At 39.5% G+C, this 27,470-nt stretch overlaps 1 protein-coding gene and 1 pseudogene across 11 annotated transcripts in view; both read left to right on the top strand.

Moving 5' to 3' along the window:
- Positions 1-7,131, top strand: part of ZNF41 (zinc finger protein 41) — a 41,271-nt gene extending 34,140 nt beyond the window's left edge. For all 11 annotated transcript variants that reach the window (XM_038587248.1, XM_038587255.1, XM_038587247.1 and 8 more), the window contains one exon: positions 3,826-7,131. In XM_038587248.1, the coding sequence (XP_038443176.1) occupies positions 3,826-5,855 (2,030 nt within the window). In that variant the 3' untranslated portion in view covers positions 5,856-7,131. The remainder of the gene's footprint in view (positions 1-3,825) is intronic.
- LOC102157029 lies at positions 5,900-7,131 on the top strand (annotated as a pseudogene).
- Positions 7,132-27,470: the final 20,339 nt, after the last annotated feature.

Raw genomic sequence — 27,470 nt, 5'->3', positions numbered from 1 at the left:
AGAGAGAGAAAGAGAGGCAGAGACACAGGCAGAGGGAGAAGCAGGCTTCATGCAGGGAGCCCGATGTGGGACTCCATCCTAGGTCTCCAGGATCAGGCCCTGGACCAAAGGTGTCGCTAAACCGCTGAGCCACCCAGCTGCCCCATCCATACTGAATTCTGATGACTCTGCTGTTGACATCTCCAGTCTGGTTTTCACTTTAGTGCTAGATTTAACTACCCAGAAAGTTCCCATGAGATGTTTCTCTTGACCCTCAGTACGTTGGAAATTGGAATCATCATCTCACACTTAGCCTTCCCACCTTCCAAATTCTGTCACAATCTGTCAGTGCTTCTTAAATCTTTCAGCCTTTTTTTAAAATTAGTCACCCTCTAGTTCCTAGTGCTTTTCCATTTTTGTAAATATCATTTTCAGTTCTCAGTTCATCTTCTTAGTTCCCAGTAATATCACCTAAAACCAGCTCCATATTTTCTTATGCCTGGACTATGATGATTTTATTCCTGATTGAACTTGCTGATTCCATTTTTTTTTCATTCTTTTTATTAGTTCACTTTCAGTAACCATTTGCATGTATTCTTTGGAAAACTATTTATCCAATTCCTCTACCCACTTTTTAATTGGTTTGCTTATTTTGTGCTATTGAGTTGTATGGGTTCTTTAGATAATTTGGATTTTAACTCCTTATCAGATACATGATGTGCAAATATCTTCTCCCCTTACGTAGATTGCTTTTTCATTTTGTTGATTGTTGCTTTGGCTGTGCATTTTTAACATTTTCTTGATGTCTACCACATTTAGTAGTGTTCACCATGAATCTGACTCTTTAATATTCTGTGCTCTGTCTATTCAGATGATACATTTTCACCTGGTAATCAGATTTTGGTGTTCCATGAAATGGCTCAGTTACTCCAGCATATGTGGTTCTTTCCTTTTTCTTGCCTTTCTTTCCACAGGAACTCAGAAAAAAAAAAACACAGATTTTAGACTATGTGGTAACTGAGGCTTTTACCTCATTCTCTTTAGAAGGTTCCCAGAATTCAGAGCCCATTTCTTGTTATAGAAATCAGGGACTGAGGGATCCCTGGGTGGCGCAGCGGTTTGACGCCTGCCTTTGACCCAGGGCGCGATCCTGGAGACCCGGGATTGAATCCCACGTCGGGCTCCCGGTGCATGGAGCTTGCTTCTCCCTCTGCCTATGTCTCTGCCTCTCTCTCTCTCTCTCTCTCTCTGTCTGTCTCTATCATAAATAAATAAAAATTTAAAAAAAAAGAAATCAGGGGCTGATCAAGAGAGAGAAACTACATACAAATTTGAACAGGGAAAGCATAACATAAAACATTATTAGCTATGATGAGATTGAAGTGACAAGAGATTAGCTAGTAAAAATAAAGAGAAATCTAAAGAATAAAGGAATAGCGGATAAAAGAAATAGTCAGTACCTCTAGGACTTTGATGGAGCACCCAAGGAAAAGCCTCCCCTGTTCCCAGGGATGAATCCAGATCTTATTGAAGGACCCAGCCACAGCTCAGAGCATGGAAGAAGAGTTACTGTGGTCCTCTGCTGGCAGAACCTGCTGGAAATCTGCCCTCTGGGGTTCCAGAGAAAGCTGATCATGGTGAAGCTTCTCACTAGAGGTAGTCTACACATCATCTGAGAGGGGTGCCAGGGTAAGCTGCTGAGTGCTGCTGGCTGCAATACAGTGCAGAAGCCTGGAGCTGGAGAAGCTACTAGGACTGTAGGAGCTGGGTGCTTGGAAAGCTGTATGAGCTGCAGGAGTTGGGTGCTAGAAAAGTCATCCACACTGTAGGAGCTGAGGTCTAGAGAAGCCATCCACACTGCAAGACCTGGGTGCCTGGGAAGCTGCGTGTACATCAGAAGCCCAGTGTTGGCGAAGCCACCTGCACTGCAGGAGCCTGGTACCAGACAAGCTGCCCTTGCTGGAGGAACCTGCTAAGTGAGTCCACCAGAACCAAGAAGCAAAACCCCGTCCTCCTGCAGTTTCTCCATCACCTGTGCTGAAAAGCCTCAACATCATGACAGATGGCAAAGGGAAAAAAAACATATTTAAAGAGACTCAGATCCATTTTTGTAGAGCAGACAAAGAGGAGTGAATTTAGAGTTGAGAGGCAATATGTTGATACCTGGCACATTTATTCTTCAGTTTTCTGAAGCAAAGCATGGAAAATATTTGGTAGACTTAAATTTCTTGAATTTGAGGAGTTAGGCAGAGAGGATATTTTGCTCTCTTTCAGAAGTATTTTTCAAATGTCTGCTCAGGGGAATTCAAAGGACCATAGATTATATTTGGAAAGGGAAGACAGCTGCATGAAACGTTAACAATTTCAGCCTTTGTGTTACAAAAGAAAACTGTGCCAAATTAAGTATCGATATGAGTAGTACCATCTCTGCTTTATAAATTCATAGCAGGTATAACCTCCCTAGAAGTATACTGAAGTTAGAGCTAATATCAAGGATAATACATTCCAAATATGCAGAGGATCAAAATAACAGGCCTAGTATAAATGTATATTCTCTCTTATATCAGAATTCTGAGGTAAATGGATTCATTCAACAAGTCAACTCTGATCACGATGGGTCATTCAGGGACCATGTTCCAAGTCATTGTTTTGCCATCTCCTAGGGCATTGCTCTTAGCTGCATGGTTAATGTTGGGTCATTGTTGAGTCCAGTGGGAAAGAGAGAGGGGAAGAATTTTGCCCACTGTCTTAAGGGCCAACCTGGCAGCTGCACATATCACTTCTACTCATAGTTCACTGGCGAAAACAAAGTGAGGCTGGTAAATGTAAGCCCAGCTACATTCTAGTAGTATAAAAGAAGAGGCAAATGCAAATAGTTTTCAGTGGATGGCTTGCAGTTTCTGCATAGATGGCTTTCCCTCTCCTATTTGACACTTGTTGAAAACATATATCCCTGGGACCAGGGAAAACTTGCAGCTGGCTATAGAGTTGGAGCACAGATACCTATTTACTATTTGGATGGCTAATGTTGCCACGGTGCTTCCCATAGCTATAGAGGAATGGGTCTTTGGGCCACATAAATTTAATGTTGGTGCTCATATGGTTCAGATGGAAAAGCAAGAGAAAGCAAAGAGATTAGAAAGGTTTAGAGCTGATAAGTGACAAAGACATATAACCTGAAATATTTCTTCCATGCTAGGATTCCCTTTAACAGACTTCAGTTTCTCCTTCTGGTTAGACTCACTCTCCAGACCTCCTACATAGTGGATATGAGTCCCCAGGATTCAAATTCTGTCTCCCTCACTTATTTAGCAATTTGGGTTTTTTTTTTAAGATTTTATTTATTTATTCATGAGAAACACACAGGGAGAGAGAGAGGCAAAGTACACAGGCAGAGGGAGAAGCAGGCTCCATGCAGGGAGCCCGACAATGGACTCGATCCCGGGTCTCCAGGATCACACCCTGGGCCGAAGGTGGCGCTAAACTGCTGAGCCACCCGGGCTGCCCTTATTTAGCAATTTGATCTTAAGCAAGTTACATAACCTCTGTGCTTCCATTTTCTCATCTGTGAAATGTGATTGGTAATGATGGCTACCTCTTAGGGTTCAGTGGGGATTAAATGAGCTGTAAAGCACTTGGAATGGTACCTGGTGCATCATAAATGGTATGTAATTATTTTGTATATAGTAAGTGCTTTAGATGAATTTTGTATTACTACATTATTACTATTTTCATTATTGTCATATGAACTCTTCCACTTCTATGTTCTTATCTGAACTACATGTACCCCCTACCCTCTGCTAATTGTCCTTTGCATCATTTTCACTTAGTTCTTTTTCTTTGTAGATGAGGATGTTGGGGAAATGCAACAACAGAGAATTCCTGGAAAAGTTTTGTTCCACTGTGAGAAATTTGGTCAATCCATAGGAAAAAATCCATTATGTTCCATTTTAGAAGAATTGTGGCAAAATAATAACCAGCTAGAGAGATCTCAAGAAAGCCAAAACAACCCTTTAAGTCATGTGAGAGTACTGATTAAGGAGAGGGGCTATGAATATAAAAATATTGAAAAAATAATTCATGTGAGTACCAAGGTTGTTCCTTCAATTAAAAGACTCCATAACTATGACACATTTGGAAAGAGTCTGAAGCATACTTTAAACTTACATAATCACAATAAAAGCAGTGTAACAAAGAAGCTTGATAAGATTTTTGGAAATGATAATCTTGCCCATAGCTCTTCCTCTACTGAGAATGCTAATATAGGAGCAAATTCCTGTGAAATTAATCAATGTGAAAAACATCTTGGCAACAAACAAGTTCTCATCCACCATCAGAAAATTCAGACTGGGGAGCAACTGTATGTATGTACTGAGTGTGTAAAAAGCTTCCCCCAGAAGTCACATCTCTTTGAGCATCAGAGAATTCATGCTGAGGAAAAATCCCATGATTGCCATAAAAGTGACAAAGTCCTCATTCAAAAGCCACAGATTAATGTACCTCAAAGTGTTTATACAGGAGATAAACCCTATATATGTACTCAGTGTGGGAAGGCCTTTACTCTCAAGTCAAACCTCATTACACATCAGAAAATTCATACAGGGCAGAAACCCTATAAATGCAGTGAATGTGGAAAAGCCTTTTTCCACAGATCATATCTCTTTAGACATATGAGAATTCATACAGGAGAAAAACCGTATGAATGCAGTGAATGTGGAAGAGGCTTCTCCCAGAATTCAGACCTTAATATACATCAGAAAACTCATACCGGAGAGAAACACTATGCATGCAGTGAATGTGGGAAAGCGTTCACAAGAAAATCAGCACTTAGAATGCATCAGAGAATTCACACAGGAGAGAAACCCTATGTATGTACCGAATGTGGGAAGGCCTTCATCCAGAAATCACATTTCAATACACATCAGAGAATCCATACCGGTGAAAAACCTTATGAATGCAGTGAGTGTGGAAAATCGTTCACTAAGAAGTCACAACTCCATGTGCATCAAAGAATTCACACAGGAGAAAAACCCTATATATGTACAGAATGCGGAAAGGTCTTTACTCATAGGACAAACCTCACTACACATCAGAAAACTCATACTGGAGAGAAACCCTATATGTGTGCTGAATGTGGAAAGGCTTTCAGTGACCAGTCAAATCTCATTAAACACCAGAAAACTCATACTGGAGAGAAACCCTATAAATGCAATGGCTGTGGAAAAGCCTTCATATGGAAGTCACGCCTCAAAATACATCAGAAATCTCATATTGGAGAGAGACACTATGAATGCAATGAATGTGGGAAAGCCTTTATCCAAAAATCAACACTAAGTGTACATCAGAGAATCCATACAGGAGAGAAACCCTACGTTTGTCCTGAATGTGGGAAGGCCTTCATCCAGAAATCACACTTCATTGCACATCATAGAATTCATACTGGAGAGAAGCCTTATGAATGCAGTGACTGTGGGAAATGTTTTACTAAGAAGTCACAACTCCGTGTACATCAGAAGATTCACACAGGAGAGAAACCCAATATATGTGCTGAATGTGGAAAGGCCTTCACTGACAGGTCAAATCTTATAACACACCAGAAAATCCATACTAGAGAGAAACCCTATAAATGCAGTGACTGTGGAAAAACCTTTACCTGGAAGTCCCGCCTCACCATCCATCAGAAATCTCATACTGGAGAAAGACACTATGAATGCAATAAATGTGGAAAAGCCTTCATCCAGAAAGCAACATTAAGTATGCATCAGATTATTCATACAGGAAAGAAACCCTATGCTTGTACAGAATGTCAGAAGGCCTTCACTGACAGATCAAATCTCATTAAACACCAGAAAACTCATAGTGGAGAAAAATTATAAAGCCATTAGCTGAAAAAGCCTTCAGCTGGAACTCACAACTGGGTATGCATCAGATGTCTCGTAGTGGGGAAGGGGGTGCCGGATGCTGCAATCACTGTGCAGGGGGAAATAGGTATGTTATGGCAAACTACAGCTTAAGTGAACAGAAGGCAAACAAAGCCAAGTAGCATCCTTCAGTCAATTGGAAAAAAAAGTACCTGCATCACCACAGTTGACATGCAATTATATGCATAGGGAGACACTGATAAGGCATTTGAGCAATAGTCCTGTTTGGTTGCATGATTCACACAGAGACCCTCAAGCTCTTACAAATGGTAGAGATAGAGACCCCAGAGGATGACTTGTAATCTCTGTTTCACTTTTTAGATAAAGGACTCTATAAATTCAGCACTGATTTGTTCTTCATACCCTGGGATGTCAAAGTCCTCAATATTTTGGCCACCTTTTTTTTCCTTCAAATTTCTAGGGTGGGGAGAAGAGTTTTCATTGTCCAAACACCTGCAGAGCAACAAAGTCAAGGCAAAAACCTATTCAGGAATGCAGATCTGTGAGTAGAAGCCAGAAGTTTTTGTGATCATTGACATTTAAGATACAGAAAAGATTGCCATGAGGAACTATTCTTTCTTTTCCCTTCACCACAATATATTTTTAAAAAATGAAATTGAATTTTTAAACTTGAAGTATCACTTTAAGTTTAAAATGACTTTATGCATTGGCAAATCAGACATAACTGATAGCCATAGCCGATGTTACAGGAATAATACAGTTATTAAACCTTACAGACATCTAAGGGTGGCAGTTGTTCCCTCATTAATTACAAGCTGTGGCAGCAGGTGATTCACATTCAAAAAAGGTTTGCAGGGATCCCTGGGTGGCGCAGCGGTTTGGCGCCTGCCTTTGGCCCAGGGCACGATCCTGGAGACCCGGGATTGAATCCCACGTCGGGCTCCCAGTGCATGGAGCCTGCTTCTCCCTCTGCCTATGTCTCTGCCTCTCTGTGTGTGTGTGTGTGACTATCATAAATAAATAAAAATTTAAAAAAAGGTTTGCATACCTTCTAACCTGTACCCCAAAGCTATTATTTATGTAAGCTGAACACCATAGACTTATTATCCCCTTTGTAACTAACCCTAAAACAATGGAACTGAGCCACAACACACTGGACTTCTGGTCTCATCCACTGAAGCTTCTGCTTTCCTTGGGATTCCTTTTTGAAAAGGAGTGGTTGATAAATTGGATTTCAATACATAACATTTTGATTTTGGTTTTCTTTCAATTTGGTGAAATACGTTCATTTTCTACATGCACATTAGAGTAGTATTGTGTAGATTGCTATGGGATAAAATCATGTTGCACTGTATTTGGTTAGTTTAAGATATGATTATAGTTGAATAACTGGAAGACTTCTCTAGAAAGAGCACTGCTTTATTTTAAAGCACTGATATATAGATACTTTCTCATTTTCCCTTAAATGTTTTTCATGATACTCATAAGAAAAGGGGTTTTCTAGCATACAGTTTTATTTTTAAACCTTTTTATTAACATATACTGCATACAAAAAAATGCAGATATAAGCAAACAGCTCAATGAACTCTCACAAATTGAACATACTCAGATCAAGAAACAAAACACCCAACACTCCAGAAGCATTCCCTGTGCTCCCTTCCAGGCCTTGCCCCTCAACCTCCAAGATAAACACTATCCTGACTTCTAACAGCATAGATTAGTTTTGTCTGTTTGGTAATTTAAATAAATTAAGTCAAACAATTATATTTCATATTTTAGTAATATAATCTTTAGTTCTTTCATTCACATTGTAAATGTGAGGTTCATCCATTTTATTGAATGCAGTTGTAGACAATTCATTCTTATTGTCATGTTATGTTCCATTGTGCGAATATGCTACAATATGTTTATTCCACTGTTGATGGACATTTGGGTTGTCTGCAGCTTCTGGCTATTAGGAATAGTGGTGCTATAAATATTTTAGTACCTATATATTAATGAATATACTTATGAATTTCTGTTTGGCATATATCTAGGATTTGATTTGCCAAGTCATACAGTATCGATATGCTCAGCTTCAGTTTATAAAACTAGTTTTCCAAAGTGTCTATACCAATATACACTCCCAGCAGCATAGTATATGAGTTCTGGTTGCTCCACATTCTTGCCAACACTTGGTATTTTCCATCTTTTTTACTTTAGCCCATATATATATTTGTGTGTGTGTGTATATATATATATGTGTGTGTGTGTGTGTGTATGTGCATGTATATATACACACACGAAAAGATACATTTAAATCTTGCATATATATGTATATGAATGTATATCTATGTATGTATGTGTGTATATGTATGTATGTGTGTGTGTGTGTATATATCTATATATATATATATATATCTGTTATGGTTACTATATAGTGATTGCAGTGTGATTTTAGTTATTATTTCTTATCTTCCAATCCCACCATAGTAGCTCCCCAAGACAGTTAACTGATATCTGAGATCTGACACCCAGGCATGGTCCTCACATGCCTGCACCATTTATATTACAGTAGTAAGCAATTAGTAAATTTAAATCTTCCCATACAAAAAAGACTAAAGCCAGGTGGCTTAACTGGTTAATTGCATTAAACATTTATAGGAGAAATAATATCAAAATTCAATAAAATCTTTCAAAAAATAGAGGAAGAAGGAGCACACTCCCAAGTCTGTGAGGCCAGTATTACCCTGATACTTAAGCCATACTAATACATAACAACAACCAAAAAACTACAGACCAATATTCTTCATGAATTTAAGATGTGAAAAAACCTTCAACAAAATATTAGCAAATTGAATCTAGCAACATATAAAAGAATTCTACATCATGACCAAGGGAGGTTTATTCCGTGATGCAAGGCTGCTTCAACATTCAAAAATCAGTCAATGTGGGCAGCCTGAGTGGCTCAGCGGTTTAGCGCCACCTTCAGCCCAGGGCGTGATTCCGGAGACCCGGAATCAAGTCCCATGTCGGGCTCCCTGCATGGAGCCTGCTTCTCCCTCTGCCAGTGTCTCTGCCTCTCTCTCTCTGTGTCTCTCATGAATAAATAAATAAAATCTTTTTAAAAAATCAGTCAATGTAATCATATTAACAAACTGAAGAAGAAAAATCACATGCCCTACAGATTCAATACAATTTTATCAAACATTCAGCAGTCTTCCTTCCCCCAAAACTGATCAACTAATCCTCAAAATATAGAGAGAGGTAGAAAGGATCAAGAATAGCAAAAAGGAATTTGCCAAAGTAGAAGGACATTTACCTACCAATTTCAAAATTATTACAAAACTACAGTAATTGCGACAGTATGCTACTGGCATGGGGATTGATACATAGATCAACAGAATAGAATAGAGTCCAGTAATAAACCCTCATACTTATGGTAAACATTTTTTTTCACAAAAGTGTGAAGGCAATTCAATGAGGAAAGAAAAGCCCTTCAACATTTGGTGCAGGGATAATTGGATATTCACATGCAAAAAAAGATAAATTTAAATCTTCACACCATTCTAACAACTCAAAATGGATCATAGACATAAATGTAAAAGCTAAAACTATAAAAATTTTAGCAGAAAACACAAGAAACTCTGTGACCTTGTTTTAGGCAAGAAATTCTTAGGACACCAAGAGCATGATCCATTAGGAGAAAAAATAATAAACAACTTAAACCAAAACTCAAAAAGACTTGTGCTTCAAAAGACACCAGTAAGAAAATTAAAAGACAAAACACAGACTAGGAGAAAACATTTGTAAATCCTATGTCTGATAAAGGACTTGTATATGGTATACATAAAGAACTCTTACAACTCAATAAAAAGAGACAACTCATTTTAAAAATGGGCAAAAGGGCAACCCAGGTGGCTCAGTGGTTTAGCGCTGCTTTCAGCCCAGGGTGTGATACTGGAGATCTAGGATCGAGTCCCATGTCAGGCTCCCTGCATGGAGCCTGCTTCTCCCTCTGCCTGTGTCTGTGCTTCTCTCTCTCTCTCTATCTCTCTGCGTCTCTCATGAATAAATAAATAAAATCTTTAAAAAAAAGATTGACTTTAAAAAAAATTAAAATTAAATAAAAATGGGCAAAAGACTTGAAGAGACATTTCACCAAAGACATAGTGCAAGTAAGCAAATAAAGAGATGCCCAACATCATTGGTCATTAGGGAAATTCTAATGAAAACCACAATGAAATACCACTTTACATGCAGTAAAATGGCTATAATAAAAAAGACAACCACAACAAATGTTGGCAAAGATATGGAAATTAGGAACTTGCATACATTTCTGGTGTAAATGCTTCAAAGTGGTATAGCCACTTTTCCAAAGTGGCAGTTTCCTTAAAAGTTGATCATAAATTTACCATAAGACCCAGAGATGTCACCCCTACTATCTACCCAAAAGATATGTAACATGTGTTCACACAAACACTTGCACTTATTTGTAACAGCATTATTTACACAAGGCAAAAAGTAGAGACAATCCAAATGTCCATTAACTAGCAAATGGATACACAAAATGTAGTGCACTCAGCAATAAAAAGTAGTAAATACTAATAAATAATACAACATTGATGAACCTCAAAAATGTGCTAAGTGAAAGAAGCAAGACAAAAGAGATCAAGTATTATATTCGTATATTGTATTTATATGGAATTTCCAGAAAAATCTATAAAGATCTGTAGATTATTGGTTAACTGGGGGCTGAAAATAGGAATGATCATTACTGTAAATTAGTACAGAAATCTTATTGGGGTGATATAAATGTTCTAGAACTTGATTGTGGTGATGGTTTCACAACTAGGTAAATTTAATAAAGGTCATTGAGGTGATCCTTAATTCCATTCCTTTTTAAACATCTGGATTCCCTGCCATAACATCTATTGCCACTTATAGCTAGAATGAACTGTTGTACATTTAAGAATAAACTTTTTTGTTTAAAAAAAGTCATTGAACTGTAAAATTTAAATATAGAATGTAAATTATACCTCAATAAAGCTGTTTCTTTTTCAGAGTTTGTTTTGCCTATTCTAGGTCCTTTACATTTCTATATGAATTGTAGAATAAGTTTGTCCATTTCAACAACAACAAAAATGCCATGGTTTTTATTGGGATTAGTTTGAATCTATAGATCAATGTGAGGATAACTGAAATCTTAACAATATTGTTTTCTGACTCATAAATAAGATATATCTCTCCATTTCTCTAAGTATTCTTTAATATTGTTACATTTTATTACATTTGTAGTTTTCAATATACAGGTCTTTCACATCTGACAAATGATTCCCTAAGTCTTTCATATTTTTGATGCTTTTTTAACTTGTTGTTGTCTTGTTTACACTTTATTGTGTAATATTGGTTTTTCTTTTTAATTTCTTTTTTTTAAGTAATCTCTACACCCAATGTAGGACTTGAACCCACATCCCTGAGATCAAGAGTCACATGCTCCACAGACTGAGCCGGCCAGGTGCCCCTTTGATTTAAACTTCTTATTGTTAATTACTAGTATATGGAAAGTCAGTTGATGTTTATATGTTTATCTTGTGCAGAAGTTCGTGGAAACAGCCCTCACACAAGACTGTCCTCACTTAGGACAGCAATAGCAAGTTCAAGGGTCACCAAGACCACCCTCAGTTTTAATAATTCGCTGGTTAGACTCTCAGAACTCACTGAATGCTGTTAATACTCATGGTTACATTTTATTACAGCTAGAGGATAGAAATTAAAATCAGTCAAGGGAAGAAGTGAATATAACAGAGTCCTAGAAGGTAAGCTTCCAGTTGGAAGGAAGAGATTCCAGTTGTCCTCTCCCCACAGAATCAAGATATTACTCTCATCGCATTGCTATGTGACAATGGCATGGAATATTGCCAACAAGGGAAACCCACTCAAGCCTTGGTGTCCAGAGTCTTCAAGGGGTTCCATCATATAGGCATGGTTGACTGTTCACATGGCTGATTTCAGTTTCCAACCCCCAAGAAGCCAAGCTTCATGAACCAAAGACCCCACACTTCATTATGTTGTTCATATGGCTCTGAGCCCTCACCCTAAATCACATAGTTACTACCTGGAAGGCATAAGGCCCCCAGATAAATAAAGACATTCCTATCAGGTATGACATTCCAAGGGCCTAGAAATCTGAGGGCAAAGACCAGACTTCTCTTTGAGTAAGGTTAAGTTTTAAAAGTTTTATTTATTCATAAGAGACACAGAGAGAGAGAGAGAGAGAGAGGCAGAGACATAGGCAAAGGGAGAAGCAGGCTCTATGCGGGAAGTCTGATGTGGGACTCCATCCCGGAGTCCCAGGATCATGACCTGAGTCAAAGGCAGATGCTCAATCGCTGAACCACTCAGGCCTCCCAGAGTAAGGTTAAGTTATTTAAAATATAAGCCAACCCCTGAAATTTGGCAAAGGCTCTTTCACAGCAAAATATATTTGCCTAGGCACTACCTTTAGTATAACATTTATATAATGTCAGCAAGAGTAAAAAGCAAATCCATCCTCTAAGGCCATTGTATACATTTTCATGTTTTTATGTTTATCTGATTACACTTCCCCTTTGATCTCCCTGTATCTATACCTTATTATGTACTTGTGATGAACTCTTTAGGATGGAAATTAGCTTATGGTTAATTAAATCCAGTTCTTAGGGGCACCTGGGTGGCTCGGTGATTGAGTGTCTGCCTTCAGCTCAGGTTGCGGTCTGGGGGTCCTGGGATCGAGTCCCACATCGGGCCCCCCTGTGAGGAGCCTGCTTCTCCCTCTGCCTATGTCTCTGCCTCTCTGTTCTCTGTGTCTCTCATGAATAAATAAAATCTTAAAAAAACAAATCCAGTTCTTCAAGCCATTTCCCATCAGAATTATATCCTGAAAAGTCTTTAGCTCACTTAATCAATATATTTGATCATCAATATAAATATAATCTTAGCAACAATGCCAGTGTTACACCATATCTCAGTATGGTAGTAAATATAACTTGATACAAAACTATACCTAGAGTCAACAATAAGGTACTGCACATTTAGAATTTTGTGTATCTCCTGTTAAGTGTTCTTTCCAAAATAAAATGCCTAAAAGGTACTGGCACATTACTAGAGTCTTATTCAGTCATCAACAATTGGTCCAGCTCATCTCCCAAAGGAATGCCAGAGTTTGTAGGCTCCCTTCCACCTTGTCAGGTTCCAAAGGTAGTGCCAGTCTTGGTAACATATGGCTTCATTCTTTCAGGCATCTGATATAATTGAGTTAAGAGACAATATTATCTCTTTCTCTGAGCCTTTCATGTACCAATTTAATGGATTTTCCTTGTTGCATACCTATCCATTCGTTTTTTTCTGAAATATTAGTATCTTTTTTAAAAAAGATTTTATTTATTCATGAGACACACAGAGAGAGGCAGAGACATAGGCAGAGGGAGAAGCAGGCTCTCTGCGAGGAGTCCAATGCAGGACTCAATCCCAGGACCCCAGGATCATGACCTGAGCCAAAGGCAGGTGTTCAACCACTGAGCCACCCAGGTTTCCCTCCATTCATTCTTTTACTCTTAGCTACCATTCCTCCTCTCCGTTTATCATTGAATTTGATCAAAATTTTTCACCCTTAGGAGAGATAATAGGTTTGGCCACTGTCCTATTCCAGATTGCCAACAGCAATGCCAGTCTAGCAAATGCTTGCCCTTCAGTCTACTCCCATTCATATAGGGAATCATTACACAGGTTCAGAACTAGCAGGGTATTTCAACCACTAAGTAAATCAGCTGCATTCATTGTGAACCCCAATTTTTCCAGATGGGGTGAAGGCAGAATCTATCACATTAGGCCCTTAAGAATTCTCACATAACCAGGACACCCAGGTGCCTCAGCGGTTGAGCATCTGCCTTCAACCTAGGGTGTGATCCTGGGGTCCTGGGATCAAGTCCTGCATCAGGCTCCCTATAGGGGGCCTGTTTCTCCCTCTGCCTATGTATCTGCCTCTCTGTGTGTGTCTCTCATGAATAAATAAAAACTTAAAAAAAAAAAGGTAGAGCCCTAATCCAATAGGACTAGTGTCCCTATGGAAAGAATAAGAGAGGGACATCTGGCTGACTCAGTCAGTAGAGCATGGGACTCTTAATGTCAGGATCATGAGTTCAAGCTCCACATTGGGCATGGAATCTACTTTTTTTTTTTTTTTTTTTTTTTTAAATTTTTTTTAATTTTTTATTTATTTATGATAGGCACACAGTGAGAGAGAGAGAGGCAGAGACACAGGCAGAGGGAGAAGCAGGCTCCATGCACCGGGAGCCTGACGTGGGATTCGATCCCGGGTCTCCAGGATCGCGCCCTGGGCCAAAGGCAGGCGCCAAACCGCTGCGCCACCCAGGGATCCCTGGAATCTACTTAAAAATAGTTTTTTTTAATGAAAAGGAAATGTTAAAAAAAAAAAAAAGGAAGATACTCCAGTGCTGTGTGTACATAGACAAAATGCCATGTGAGGACACAATGAGAAGATGGTCACCAATAAGCTGGAAAGAGAGGTCTTACCAGAAACCAACCCTGCTGTCAGCTTGATCTTGAACTTCCAGCCTTCAGAACTGTGAGAAAATAATTTTCTGTTATTTAAGTCACCCAATCTGTGGTATTTGATTATGGTAGTCCAAGTAAACTAATACAGTTGTAAAGTTTATTCCAAGGTCTGAAGAAATGTAAATTGATGGCCCAAATTGGTACAATCTCTTCCATTCTGGTCCTTTTATAGTACTCTGAACATTTGCATCTACCATCAGGTATGTATGACTTAGTTCAGAGTGTCTCTGCCTGTCAGGACCCATTTGTAGCCTCTCCAAATTTGCTGAAAGATGTTACACATCCAAGAAGCACAACAAACTTAAAGTAGGATGAATTCAAAGAGACCCACACCCAGACACATCCAAGCAAAATGCTAAAGGGCAAATACAAAATCAGAATCTTGAAGCAAGGGGAAAATGGTTGGGCATATAGAAGAAAACCCCAATAACCTTCACAACTGAATCTCTACAGAAACAATAGAGGCCAGAAGGCAATGGAATGACATCCGAAGTACTGAAAGAAAAAAAACGTCAAAAAAGAATTTTATATCCAGCAAAACTATCTTTTAAAAATGAAGGAAGGGGGGATCCCTGGGTGGCTCAGCAGTTTGGCGCCTGCCTTTGGCCCAGGGCATGATCCTGGAGTCCTGGGATCAAGTCCCATGTCGAGCTCCCTGCATGGAGCCTGCTTCTCACTCCTCCTGTGTCTCTGCCTCTCTCTGCCTCTCTCTCTCTCTCTCTATGTCTATCATAAATAAATAAATAAATAAATAAATAAATAAATAAATAAATAAATCTTTTAAAAAATAAAAAAATAAAAAAATAAAAAATAAAAATGAAGGAAGGAAAAAAGATGAAGGAAGAGGGGGGCACCTGAGTGGTTCAGTCAGTTAACTCTTGATTTTGGCTTAGGCCATGACCTCAGGGTTGTGAGATCCAGCCCCATGTTGGGCTCCACGCTGGGCATGGAGCCTGCTTAAGATTCTCTCTCTCCCGTTCCCTCTGCACCTCCCCCCACTGTAACTCTCCCCCTCTCTAAATAAAATAATAAAACATAAAAATAAAATTTTAAAAAATGAAGGAAGAAGGGTGCCTAGCTGGCTTAGTCAGTAAAACATGCAACTCTTGGTCTTGGGGTTGTAAGTTTGAGCCCCTTGTTGGGTGTAGAGATTATTTAAAACTAAAAAAATCTTTTTAAAAAGATTTTATTTATTTATTAGAGAGAGAGCATGAGCAGTGTGGGAGAGGCAGAAGGAAAGGGAGAAGCAGGCTCCCCACTGAGCAGGGAACCTGACACAGGACCCCAATCCCAGGTCCCCAGGTCCCCAGGTCACCCAAGAGCCCCCAAAAGTAAAAATAATCTTTAAAAAACATAAATAATTTTTTAAATGAAGGAAGAATAAATGTATTCCCAGATTAACACCCAGATGCTTGAATCTGTAAATCCACTATTTACCAAATTTAGGAATTTTTTGGTAATTTTTGAATTCTTTAGTCATGTCCTAGTTCTCCTTTCCTCCAGGACTCTGATGACATGAAATACTGTGTTAAAGGGGTGCCTGGGTGGCTCAGTGGTTGAGCATCTGCCTTAGACTCAGCATGATCCCAGGTCCAGGGATTGAGTCCCACATCAGGCTCCCTGTGGGGAGCCTGCTTCTCCCTCTGCCTGTGTCTCTGCCTCTCTCTCTCTCTCTGTGTGTGTCTCTCATGAACAAATAAATAAAATCTTTTAAAAATGAATGAAGTAAATAAATAAATAAATACTATGTTATAGTCTCATTAGTCCCTGAAGATCTGTTCATTTTTTAAATTATATTTCCTCTCTCTTGTTCAGATGGGATAATTTCCATCCTTACTTCCAACTCACCAATTCCTTCATTTGTTCCTCCACTGAGCTCTTTTGAGGTTTTTATTTTGGTTATCGTATTTTTCAGTTCTAAATTCCCATGTGGTTTTTATATATACTTCTATATCTTTGATGAGACTTTCTTTTTTTTTTTTTTTGCTGAGTCTATTTTGTCATTTGTTTCAAGTGTTCTTAACTGCTCATTGAAGCGTTTTTTAATGGTTTCATTAACACAAATACAATATGCACATATGCTGTCTGCTCATTTTCTTCACTGTGCAGCCTGGCATTGATTGGGTTTGTTGACACTGATGGCCAGCTGGGCTGCTCTTTCCACAAGAAAAAGCTTTGCAGTTCTTGGAGGAGATCTTTATGAGCATTCAATCTCTGCATAGTAAGATTTGTTGCACATCAGCAACACTTGACATAGACTAGGAACTCCCAGAAGCCACTAGGCAGCATGTGCTTTGTTTTCTTGTTACTCCCATAACCAATGTTGGGCACCGAGATCTGACTCTATTGCTTCTTCTGGGCACCCTATTGTCAATGCCTATGGGTTTCTGCCAGTTGTGCTTAATTTTGACATATCAGTCTAACTGGTTCCTGATGGACTTCTTGGTCCTCTTTTTAATGATCTTGGACTTCCCCAGAGGTCTGAGGGCAGCCATGATACCAAGTAGGAGATGGCTGCCACCTCCACAGGCAGCGCCGAGGAAGAGGAAGCATTTGTATTACGGCTGCTTTTTTTTAAAGATTTTATTTATTTATTCATGGGAGACACAGAAAGAGAGAGGCAGAGACACAGGCAGAGGGAGAAGCAGATTCCATGCAGGGAGCCTGACGTGGGACTCAATCCCGGGATTCCAGGATCATGCCCTGGGCCGAAGGCAGGTGCCAAACCGCTGAGCAACCCAGGGATCCCGTTATGGCTGCTTTAAAAGTATTGTCAGGGATGCCTGGATGGCTCAGTGGTTGAGTGTCTGCCTTCAGCTCAGGATGTCCTCCATTGGGTTTCCCATGGGGAGCCTGCTTCTCCCTCTGCCTGTGTCTCTGCCTCTCTCTTTGTGTTTCTCATGAATAAATAAATAAAATCTTTTAAAAAATCATTGTCAGATAATGTCAGATAATTTGTCATCTTGGTGTTCACACACATGGATTGTCTTTTTTTCATTCAGTTTGATATCTTCCTGGTTCTTGGTATGACAAGTGATTTCCAATCTAAAGCTGAACATTTTAGGTATGTTATGAAACTCTGGTTCTTATTTAAGCCTTCTTTTTAAACTGGCTTTTTCTGATACCATCCCAGCAAGGAAAATGAGTGGAGGGTACCAGTTTGCTAATGCCAGGCAGGGGGAGAAGTCTAGTTTCCCCACTTGGCCTCTGTTGATAACAGAGAGGGGGGGCTCATTGTTACTATTGGGTAGGGCTTGGAATTCCACTCACAAGTAGGGCTCCAGTTGTATTTCTCTCAATGGAAGAGGTAGCAGTGCCTCCTTTCTGCTCTCTACATGCCCTCCAATGATACCACCCTCGGGGGAAAGGGAGGGGTTTCTTGATACTGCCAAGTGAGAGAGCAAGTCAAGGCTCCCCACATGGTCTCCACTGACACCACACAGGGGAAGGCTTGTTACAACCTGGTCAAGACAAAAGTCCTAGCTCTATAATCAGTCTTTCCTGAGACCACCTTGGCAGGGGTTGGGCATGAATTTTACAGCCTGTAGAGGATGAAAATATAAGCTCTTTACTTGGCATCTGTTGGTGTGGATGGAAATCAGGCCACATTTTTTTCTACACTGTTTTGATTCAGTAAAGTAACTATTTTCTAAAAGTTTACTATCTCATTAGACTACCCATTTCCTGGTTCTTTGACAAGATAAAGCAAGCTTTGGTAAGGTCATTTTTCTTGTTTGGGACCACTGGCATTCCCACGTTGCCAGGTTCCCCAGCACAGTCTCAAATACATGAATAAAAAAAAAAAATCCATGGAACTCACCAGTGTGCTCTTTTTTGGGTTCTGAGATCCCTAGCCAGTCTGCATTTTTTATTCCACCTTTCAGAGTCATCTTACATTTGATTTTCTAGACATCATTTCCAGGGGGTTTTTATGTACTCTGTGGGAAAGATAGGGAAAAGGGCATCTATTCCATTTTTTCAGAAGTGGAAATCCTATATCGGGTCTTTATATATATTTCTTCCAAGTCTCTACTAACTTTCTGAGGATATGCAATGCATTTGTTCATTCATTCACTCATTCATTCATTCATTCATTTATTAATTAAACCAGAACATTTACTGTGTGACTAATCTTTGAAATCCTTAAGGTAAACTGGATGCTCTACAGCTGCCCTCTTGGATTTCAGTGTTTGTTGTTCCTTCATGGAATCCATGCCTGAATCTGTGGCATACAATTTTTAGGTGCCTCATTCGACTGACTGGTCCCAGTGGTATTTCATCCTTCAACCTTGGAGCACCAGTTGTACGTTCTCTTCTGCTTGGCACTATAGCCACATTTGCCACAGGTCAACTTCTGAAGGTGGTAGATGTTAGAGCCACAATGTGTGCATCTTATTGGAACGCTTTCCAAACGATGGAGACTTCCCCATCATCATCTCATTTAGGTGGCCAAGACCAAAGAGGTGGGAAGAGAAGCCACTGTGCAAGAAATTGATAGTAACTTTTTAAATACCCTTATTTGCTCATTCTAACGTGTGTCAGTTCTGGGTTAGTTGATTGCTTGATTATTCTCATTATATGTGCTGTTCTCTCACCTCTTTGCATGCCTGTTAATATTTGATTTAATGACATTGTGGATTTTACTTTGTTGGATACTGGGTATATATGCATTTTTATGAATTATTTTCAGTTTTGTTCTGGGACATGAGTTTGTTCCTTGGAAATAGTTTTACCCTCACAGGTCAGGTCTTCCTTATATAATTTTTAGGTGTATCTGGAGGAGTGCTCAACCTAGGGCTAACTATTCTCCACTATTGGGGCAATAGCTTCTGGGATTTTTTATGTGATACCTATTTTTCCAGCCTGGTTGGTGATCACAGACACTATTCCCAGTGATGTGTGAGCATCAGACACCATTTCCTCTTATTCTTTCAGATGCTTCTCTCACTGGCCTCAGTTTCCTCACACATGTGTGCCTGAGTGGTACTCTATTGAATACTCAAGAAGGACCCTAGAGAGATCACTTGGATCTTTTCTCTGTGCAGTTTTCTCCATTCTGGTAGTGTGTCCTATGAATTCTAGCTGCCTTCTTCTCCTTAGACTCTCCATTCCTTCTCAAGTCAGGGAATTTATCAGCCTTTTCCTGAGTTCCCCTACTCTGTGCAGTGCCCTGGGTAGTCTCTCAGTGAGGTAAGCCAGACCAATCATAGGGCTCATTTCCTGTTTCCCTTTCCTCATGGATCACCATTGTTCATTGCCTGATATCCAGCACCATGAAAACTGGGGGGAGGGGGGGGCTTAATGTATTTTCTCTGGTTTTGTTTGTTTGTTTGTTTCTTTTCTTTGTTTATTCCAGGCCTGAGGGAAATCCAGTCCCTGTGACTCCATCTTGGCTGGAATAAGTCACAGAAGGGAATTTATAAATGGGGAGATTCGTCAGTGGAGGTCACCAATATGAGATATATTTGAGTTAGTGTGATTTTTTATGAATAGGTAACATTGCACCCTGAGTTTGAGACAAGTGTGTCAACGAACCTGTATCAATGAATGGGGAACTTATAGCGATTGAGTGCTCATTGCTGTGGGATATATTGAGAAGTATTAAAGAAAGGGGAGATATGTGAATGTAGGCTGTCAATAAGAAATATTCTCAAGGGTGGCTCAGTGGTTGAGAGTCTGCCTTTGGCTCAGGGTGTGATCCCGGTGTCCTGGATCGAGTCCCACATCAGGCTCCCTGCATGGAGCCTGCTTCTCCATCTGCCTGTGTCTCTGCCTGTGTCTCTCATGAATAAATAAATAAAATCTTTTTTAAAAATATATTTTCAGGGTGCCTGGATGGCTCAGTCAGTTAAATGTCTGCCATTGACTCAGGTCATGATCCCGGAGTACTGGGATCGAGCCCCACATCAGGCTCCCTGCTCAGCAGAAGGTAGCTGAGCAGGGACCCTGATTCTCCCTCTCCCCACTGCCTGTGGTCTTTCTCTCTCAGATAAATAAATAAAATCTTGAAAACAAAAGAGGGGAGCCTGAGTGGCTCAGTCAGTGGAGCCTTAGGCTTAGGTCATGATCCCAGAGTCCTGAGATCAAGCCCTCTTGGGACTTCCCGCTCAGTGGGGAGCCTGCTCTCCCTCTTCCACTGCCTGCCACTCTCCCTGCTTGTGTTCTCTCTCTCAAATAAATATAAAATCTTAAAAAAAGAAAGAAAAATATTCTCCAATAGGTGAAAATCTATGAGTATGTTCAACAGATTTTCAAGTAAAAAAAATTCCAATGGGCAGGCATTTACAAATCAGATCTGTAAATTGTGTTGTCAATGATATGCTTGGTGAGTATTTAAGAAAAAAGAGATTTTTCACCAGTGATCATCAATGGAGTTATACAAGTGGAGGGGGCAGTATTTAGGAATATAGATCCTGATAAATGTGGAGCAACCAATCAGGGATACATTGATAGGTGTACATGAATGGTGAGATATACAATAGGTATTGTATAGACCAATGTAGTATACGTCAATAGGGGTATTATGATGGGTATCTATGTAAAATAAGCTGAGCAATAGAGCATATGTCAGTAGGCAAGTGTTTATAAAATAAGGCAACTTGTCATTAAAGATAACAAGTTATACAATCAGGTGGATATTTAAGAATATAGGTTTTTTTTTTTCAAAGGCAAGCAACAATGGAGTATGTATTATATAGGTTATCAATAAAGAGATTTTTGAGAGAGAGAAAGTGCTCATGCACATGTGCATGCAAGGGGAGGGGAGGGGCAGTGGGAGAGGGAGAGGGAGAATCTTAAGCAGGCTCTATGCCCAGCAAGGAGCTCAAATTGGAACTCAATTTCATGACCATGAGATCATGACCTGAACTGAAGTCAAGAGTCAGATACTTAACCAACTGAGCCACCCAGGTACCCCAATAAAGAGAGATTTTTAAACAGCAGTTATAAATTAAGAAATATGCCAATGGGGCAGCCCTGGTGGTGCAGCGGTTTAGCACTGCCTGCAGCCCAGGGTGTAATCTTGGAGACCAGGGATCCGGTCCCACATCAGGCTCCTTGCATGGAGCATGCTTCTCCCTCTGCCTGTGTCTCTGTCTCTGTGTGTGTGTGTGTTTCTCATGAATAAATAAATAAATAAATAAATCTTAAAAAAATAAGAAAAAAGAAATATGCCAATGGAGGTGGTGGGCTGGCTCAGTGGGAAGAGTATGGGACTCTTGATCTTAGGGTCATAAGTTTGAGTTCCATGTAGGGTGTAGAGATTACCCAAATAAAAATAAAACTTAAAAAAAAGAAGGGGTACCTGGATGGCTCAATTGGTTAAGCATCTGACTTGATTTCAGCTCAGTTCATGATCTTAGAGTTGAGAGATTGACCCCCCTTGCTGGGCTCCATGCTGGACGTGGAGCCTGCTTAAGATTCTCTTGCTCCTTCTCCCTCTCCTTCTGCCCCTCCCCTCCTCTCTTTCTCCCTCCTAAAAAAGAAATATGCCAACAGGTGTTTATGAATAAGATTTCTCAATGACAGACATCTATGGGTGATATGTCAATGGTTTTTATTTCTCAGTGGGGAGATTTGTCAAGAGGGGTCATGAATAGATATGTTTTAATGGGTATTTTTGAATGGAGTGATTTTTTTTTCCCAAGAGGTTAATGGATGAAAGATTTGCTGATGGGTAGGTATTTATGAAAGGAGAGATTTACCAATGGGAATCATAAATAGAGATATGCCAGTAGAATATTCATTAATAAGTAGGTAGCACAAAAGTGGCTATGGTAGGCAGAATTCTGAGAATGAAACCTAATATCTCTATCACCCTTACATAAGCTCCTCCCTTGAATGTAAGTGGAACCTGTGAATATGATGACATATAACTCCATGACTGTATTACATTAACAAGCAAAAGGGATCTTGCAAATGAAATTAAGGTTAATCGGTTGACCATAAAATAGAGAGATTATCCAAGTGAGCCTAATCTAATTAAGCGCAGGAGCCCTTCAAAAATGCTATTTTCTCCTTTTGGTGGCATAAAAGGACATCAGAGAAACTGAAAGCATGAGAAGCATTTGGCACATCCTTCTTGGCTTCGAAGACAAAGAGGCCCATGTGGTGAGGCATGAGATTGGCTTCTAAATGCAGGGAACAAGCCCTGGCTGAGTAAAGAATTGGGAACCTTTTACTACAACTGCAAGAAACTGAATTCTGCAAATAAACTGAACAAGATTGGAAATGGACTCATTCTTCCTGCGAGCTTCAGATGAGTTCACTGTGGTCAACTTTCATTTGGTGAGACCATTAAGGAGTGAATTCAGCCAAACTCACTTGGACTTTGGACCTACAGAAATGTGAGATAATAGATGAATGTTGCTTTGCTTCTAAGTCTGTGGTAATTTCTTACACAGCAATAGGAAACTGATAAACTATTTTCCAGTTGGGTATTTATGAAAGAGGGGATATGCCATAAAGAGAGGACGTTTCAAGGCAACTATTTACCAACAGCTTGGGGATTTGTCATCTGCAATCTTGGCAATAGTTGAGATTTATAAACACTGGGATTTGTCTATAATGGGGACTGCATAAAGGGGAACTAATTTTATGGGTTGAATTGTGTCCTCCAAAAAGGTACATTGAAGCCCTAATCCCAGTACCTTAGAATGTGACCTTACTTGGAAATAGTAACAGAACATTATCAATGGGGGGATGGTTGTCTTCAGAAGTCTTTGAAAAAAAAAAGAAGTCTTTGAAAACGTTGGTATTTGTCAGTGCAGATATTTACACACTAGAAATTAGTGTATGAGCATCACCATCAGAAAAAAAACCATTACAAATGAGCATCTTAATATTTGTAATGTTTTGAGGAAAGACCATCAAAATTAAAGGTGCCAGGGGACACCTGGGTGGCCCAGTGGTTGAGCATCTGCCTTTGGCTCAGGGCATTATTCTGGGGTCCTGGATGGAGTCCTACATCGGGTTCCCCCAAGGGAGCCTGCTTCTCCCTCTGCCAAGTCTCTGCCTCTCTCTCTGTGTCTCTCATGAATAAATAAAATCTTTAAAAAAAAAAGGTGCCAGCATGCATGAAATTATTACTCCTAGCATTACACATTATCTCTAATATAAATTATCATTCTGTTTTATAAGTTATTCTTAATAAAGCATTTGCAATATTATATATTATAAATAATTTACTAGGTCTTATCACTACTAAATTATAAATTATATTTACTGTTACTACTCATAATAACTAATACTTACAGAGAGCTGACTAGGTGCCTGGCATGGTTTTAAGCACTTTATATATATGACTTCATTTAATATTCATACTGTTCCTATGAATTAGGCATATTTAATCCCCATTTTACAGATGTAAAAATTGAGGCATAGAGAGATAATATAATTTCCCTAGGGACACACAGCTAGAACAAGGAAAAGATAAGATTTTCTTAGTCAAAATTATAAGCAGACACTAATTAAATTTTTTTCCTTTAAAAAAATTACAAGGACTCAAATTTTAAAATACTGACCTAGTTAAAATCTTTTTTATTTTTATAATATTTTTCTTTTTAAAACATTATTGAGGTGTAATTCACATACAATAAAATTTACCCATTTAACATGACAATTAAATCTTGTATATTCACAAAGTTGCACAACCATCACAATAGAATTTTAGAATATTTTCATCATCCCAAAAAAAGACCCTGTACCCATTAGCAGTCTACTCTCCATTGCTCCCACCTCCTCCCACTCCAGCCATAGACAACCACTAATCTACTTTCTGCCTCCATTGTTTTGCCTGTTCTGAACATTTCTTATAAATGGAGTCATACAACTACATGGTCTTTTGTGACTGGCTTCTTTCAAATATTTTCAAATTTTGTCCATGATGTAACAATATCAGGACATCGTTCCTTTTGATTACTGAAGACTGTTTCATTGTATGGATATACCATATTTTGATTATTTATTCATCAGTCAATGGACATTTGTGTTGTTTCCACTTTGGGGCTATTATGAATAATGTTGCTGAGAACATTTGTATATAAGTGCTTATACAGACATGTTTTCATTTCTCGTAGGTGAATACCCAGGATTAAAATTCCTGAATCAGGGGCACCTGGGTGGCTCAGTAGTTGAGCATCTGCCTTTGGCTCAGGTCATGTTCCTGGGGACCTGAAATTGAGTCCCACATCAGATTCCCCACAAGGAGCCTGCTTCTACCTCTGCCTATGTCTCTCTCTCTCTCTCTCTCTCTCTCTGTGTGTGTCTCACAAATAAATAAATAAAATCTTTTTTTAAAAAAAAAGATATTCCTGAATCATATGATAACTCTGCTTAACATTTTGAGAAACTTTCAAACTGTTTTCCAAAATGGCTGTACCACTTTGTTTCACCAGCAGTGTAAGATGGGTTCAATTTTTCCAAATCCTTGCCAACAATTGTTGTTGTCTATACTTTCTTTTCTAGCCATACTAGTAGGTGTGAAGTGTTTTCTCATTGTGTTTTTTTTTTCATTGTGGTTTTGATTCTTATTTTCCTAATGCTTAATGATGTTGAGGCCATTCGTATATCTCATTTAGAGAGATAAATGTGTTAAGTTTTTCATGTGTTAAGGCCATTCGTATATCTCATTTAGAGAAATGTCTGTTCAGATCCTTTGCCCATTTTTAAGTTGGGTTATTTATGTTTTTATTATTGAGTCATAAGAGTTCTACATAAATTCTAGATAGAAATCTATTATCAGATATGTGATTTGTAAATACTTTCTCCCATTCTGTGGGTTAACTTCTTACTTTCTTGACAGTATTGTTTGCAGAACAAAAGTTGTTAATTTTGATGAAATCCAATTTGTCTGTTTTATTTTTTTAAAGATTATTTATTTATTTGAGAGAGTGAGCAAGAGCAAGAGCATGAAAGAGAGAGACAGAGACAGAGAGAGAGAGAGAGAGAGATTCCCCACCGAGCAGGAAGCCCAACACAGGGCTCAATCCCAGGTGGGAATAATTCACTTTACTCACTTTAGTGGATTTTCTAGAAGGGTAATGGGAGGAAATGCAGCAACCCCAGGACTACACATAGCCTGCCAAGAGCCATACAAAGACCCTGAAGTAGGAAGCCTCTCTGTAAAGTATGCTTCTCCATGGCAGCCACAACTAAAGGGAACTACCTGGAAGGAAGGTGCTCCCATCAGCACCCTGAAACTCCTTGCTGTTTAATACCCCCAGCTACATCCAGTGTATTATATAAGAGTAACTTAGTGTTGAGAAACAGTTGGATAAACCAGAAAATAAGCAGGTGTGAACATACCTAGGATTGAGATAACAACTGGGAGAGTAAGGTCAATTATTCCAGGCATTGGGGAATAACCAGAAGCAGCAAGAACAGTTTGTGGTTCCAGACAATAAGCTAGGGTGGAAGAAATATTCCAAGACACTAGAAAACAGCTATAGGGACAGGTAACAGTCACTGCAGCGATGTGAAACAGTCAAACAGGCTACCAAACAGCCAGAGGGACAGAGAACAGTCCTTATAGTTAGAGGACAGCCATAGAGACTCTAGCCAAATGGAAGAGGAAGTCATACCTAAACGTCATGCAACAGCCAGAAATACCAAGGAGACAGCCAAAGAGATAAGGGAAGAATCTCAGGCTGAGAAACAAGGAAACAGCTGGAGGGACAAGGGGACAGTGTCTGGACCTGAGGAATAGCAAGATCATTTAGCATCTGGAGAGATCACAAAATAGTCCTTGTATTTAGAAGATAATCAGAGGGACTGCAAAACAGCCAAAGCAACAGGGGATAGACCCTAAGGATAAGCCCATGGCCATAAAAACAAAAACAAAAACAAACACAAACAAACAAACAAGCAAACAAAAAACACCAAGAAGTGGGCTCTCAAGTGCAAGGAACAGAAAAATAAAATAGTCGGAGGGACTGGGGAACCACCAGAGTCCAAGGAACAACTGCAAGGATTGAAACAATAGCCAACAAATCAGCATACAAAGATCAGGGGAAAATGGCTGGTCCTAACATAGGGTCACCAGAAACTGTGGGGAGTAATCACAGAGATCAAAGACACTATACTTATGACTAGTGGGAATTCAATAGATAGTCATGGGAGCTAATATAGTGCCAGCAGGCACATAGGGGGGACTACTGGGAGTCAAGGACACTGTACTGATGGCTAATAAAGGATCATCTGAACCATGAAGGGCTCTAATGTGGGGTAGGTTCTAATGAGTCCTGGGCATTAGGATGAGGTTCATGAGGCCAATACACCATACTAGGGAATAATGAGGGACCAGCATTCACAAAGATGGGGGTAGTAAATGAGTTGATGCTGAGATAGAGACAAAATCACTTTAGTGGTGGCTAATGGCTAATCAGTAGAGTGACCAAGGGCTAAGGGTTGATTTTTTAGGATGAAAACCACTGCATTTGTGACCAATATTAGTAGTTATAGTGATAACACTAATACAGGGTGAGCGGCAGTGCCAGGACTGACAAGCATGAGGCAACGATTAAACTAGTGAGCAATCACAGTGTTGAAGCTAATATGGTGTTAGCATACACAGTGATAAACGCTAATGTATGGTCAGCATGCACTTTGCTGGCCCATCAATGCATTCTGACACTATATTACTGGCTAATGAGGGATCAGCTGACACAGTGATGAGGGTTAATGCAGTCACAAACACCATGATTGGAACTTGGGAAGGTCAAAGACACTGTACTTATAGCTAAAGGGTGATCAGCAACGTAGGGCTAATGTGGAATCAACAGATACTGTACTGGAAGCTCATGGAAGTTAGTCTCAGCTCTTCTGGCTAATTGGGGATCAACAGACAGAGGGATGGTAGCTAAGAAGGATCTGCAAATACACTGCTGGTGTCTCATGGGCGTCAAAGAAACTAGTATTGGTTAATGGAGGATCAAAAGACACCATAACAGGGGCTAATGTAGAGTCAGCAGACTACTGTGGCTTCAACTGGTCAGACACAATATTAGTGGTTAAGGA

Source organism: Canis lupus, chromosome X (assembly GCF_011100685.1).
Source record: "Canis lupus familiaris isolate Mischka breed German Shepherd chromosome X, alternate assembly UU_Cfam_GSD_1.0, whole genome shotgun sequence".
Classification (NCBI taxonomy): domain Eukaryota; kingdom Metazoa; phylum Chordata; class Mammalia; order Carnivora; family Canidae; genus Canis; species Canis lupus.
This window is presented reverse-complemented; position numbering and strand designations above follow the sequence as displayed.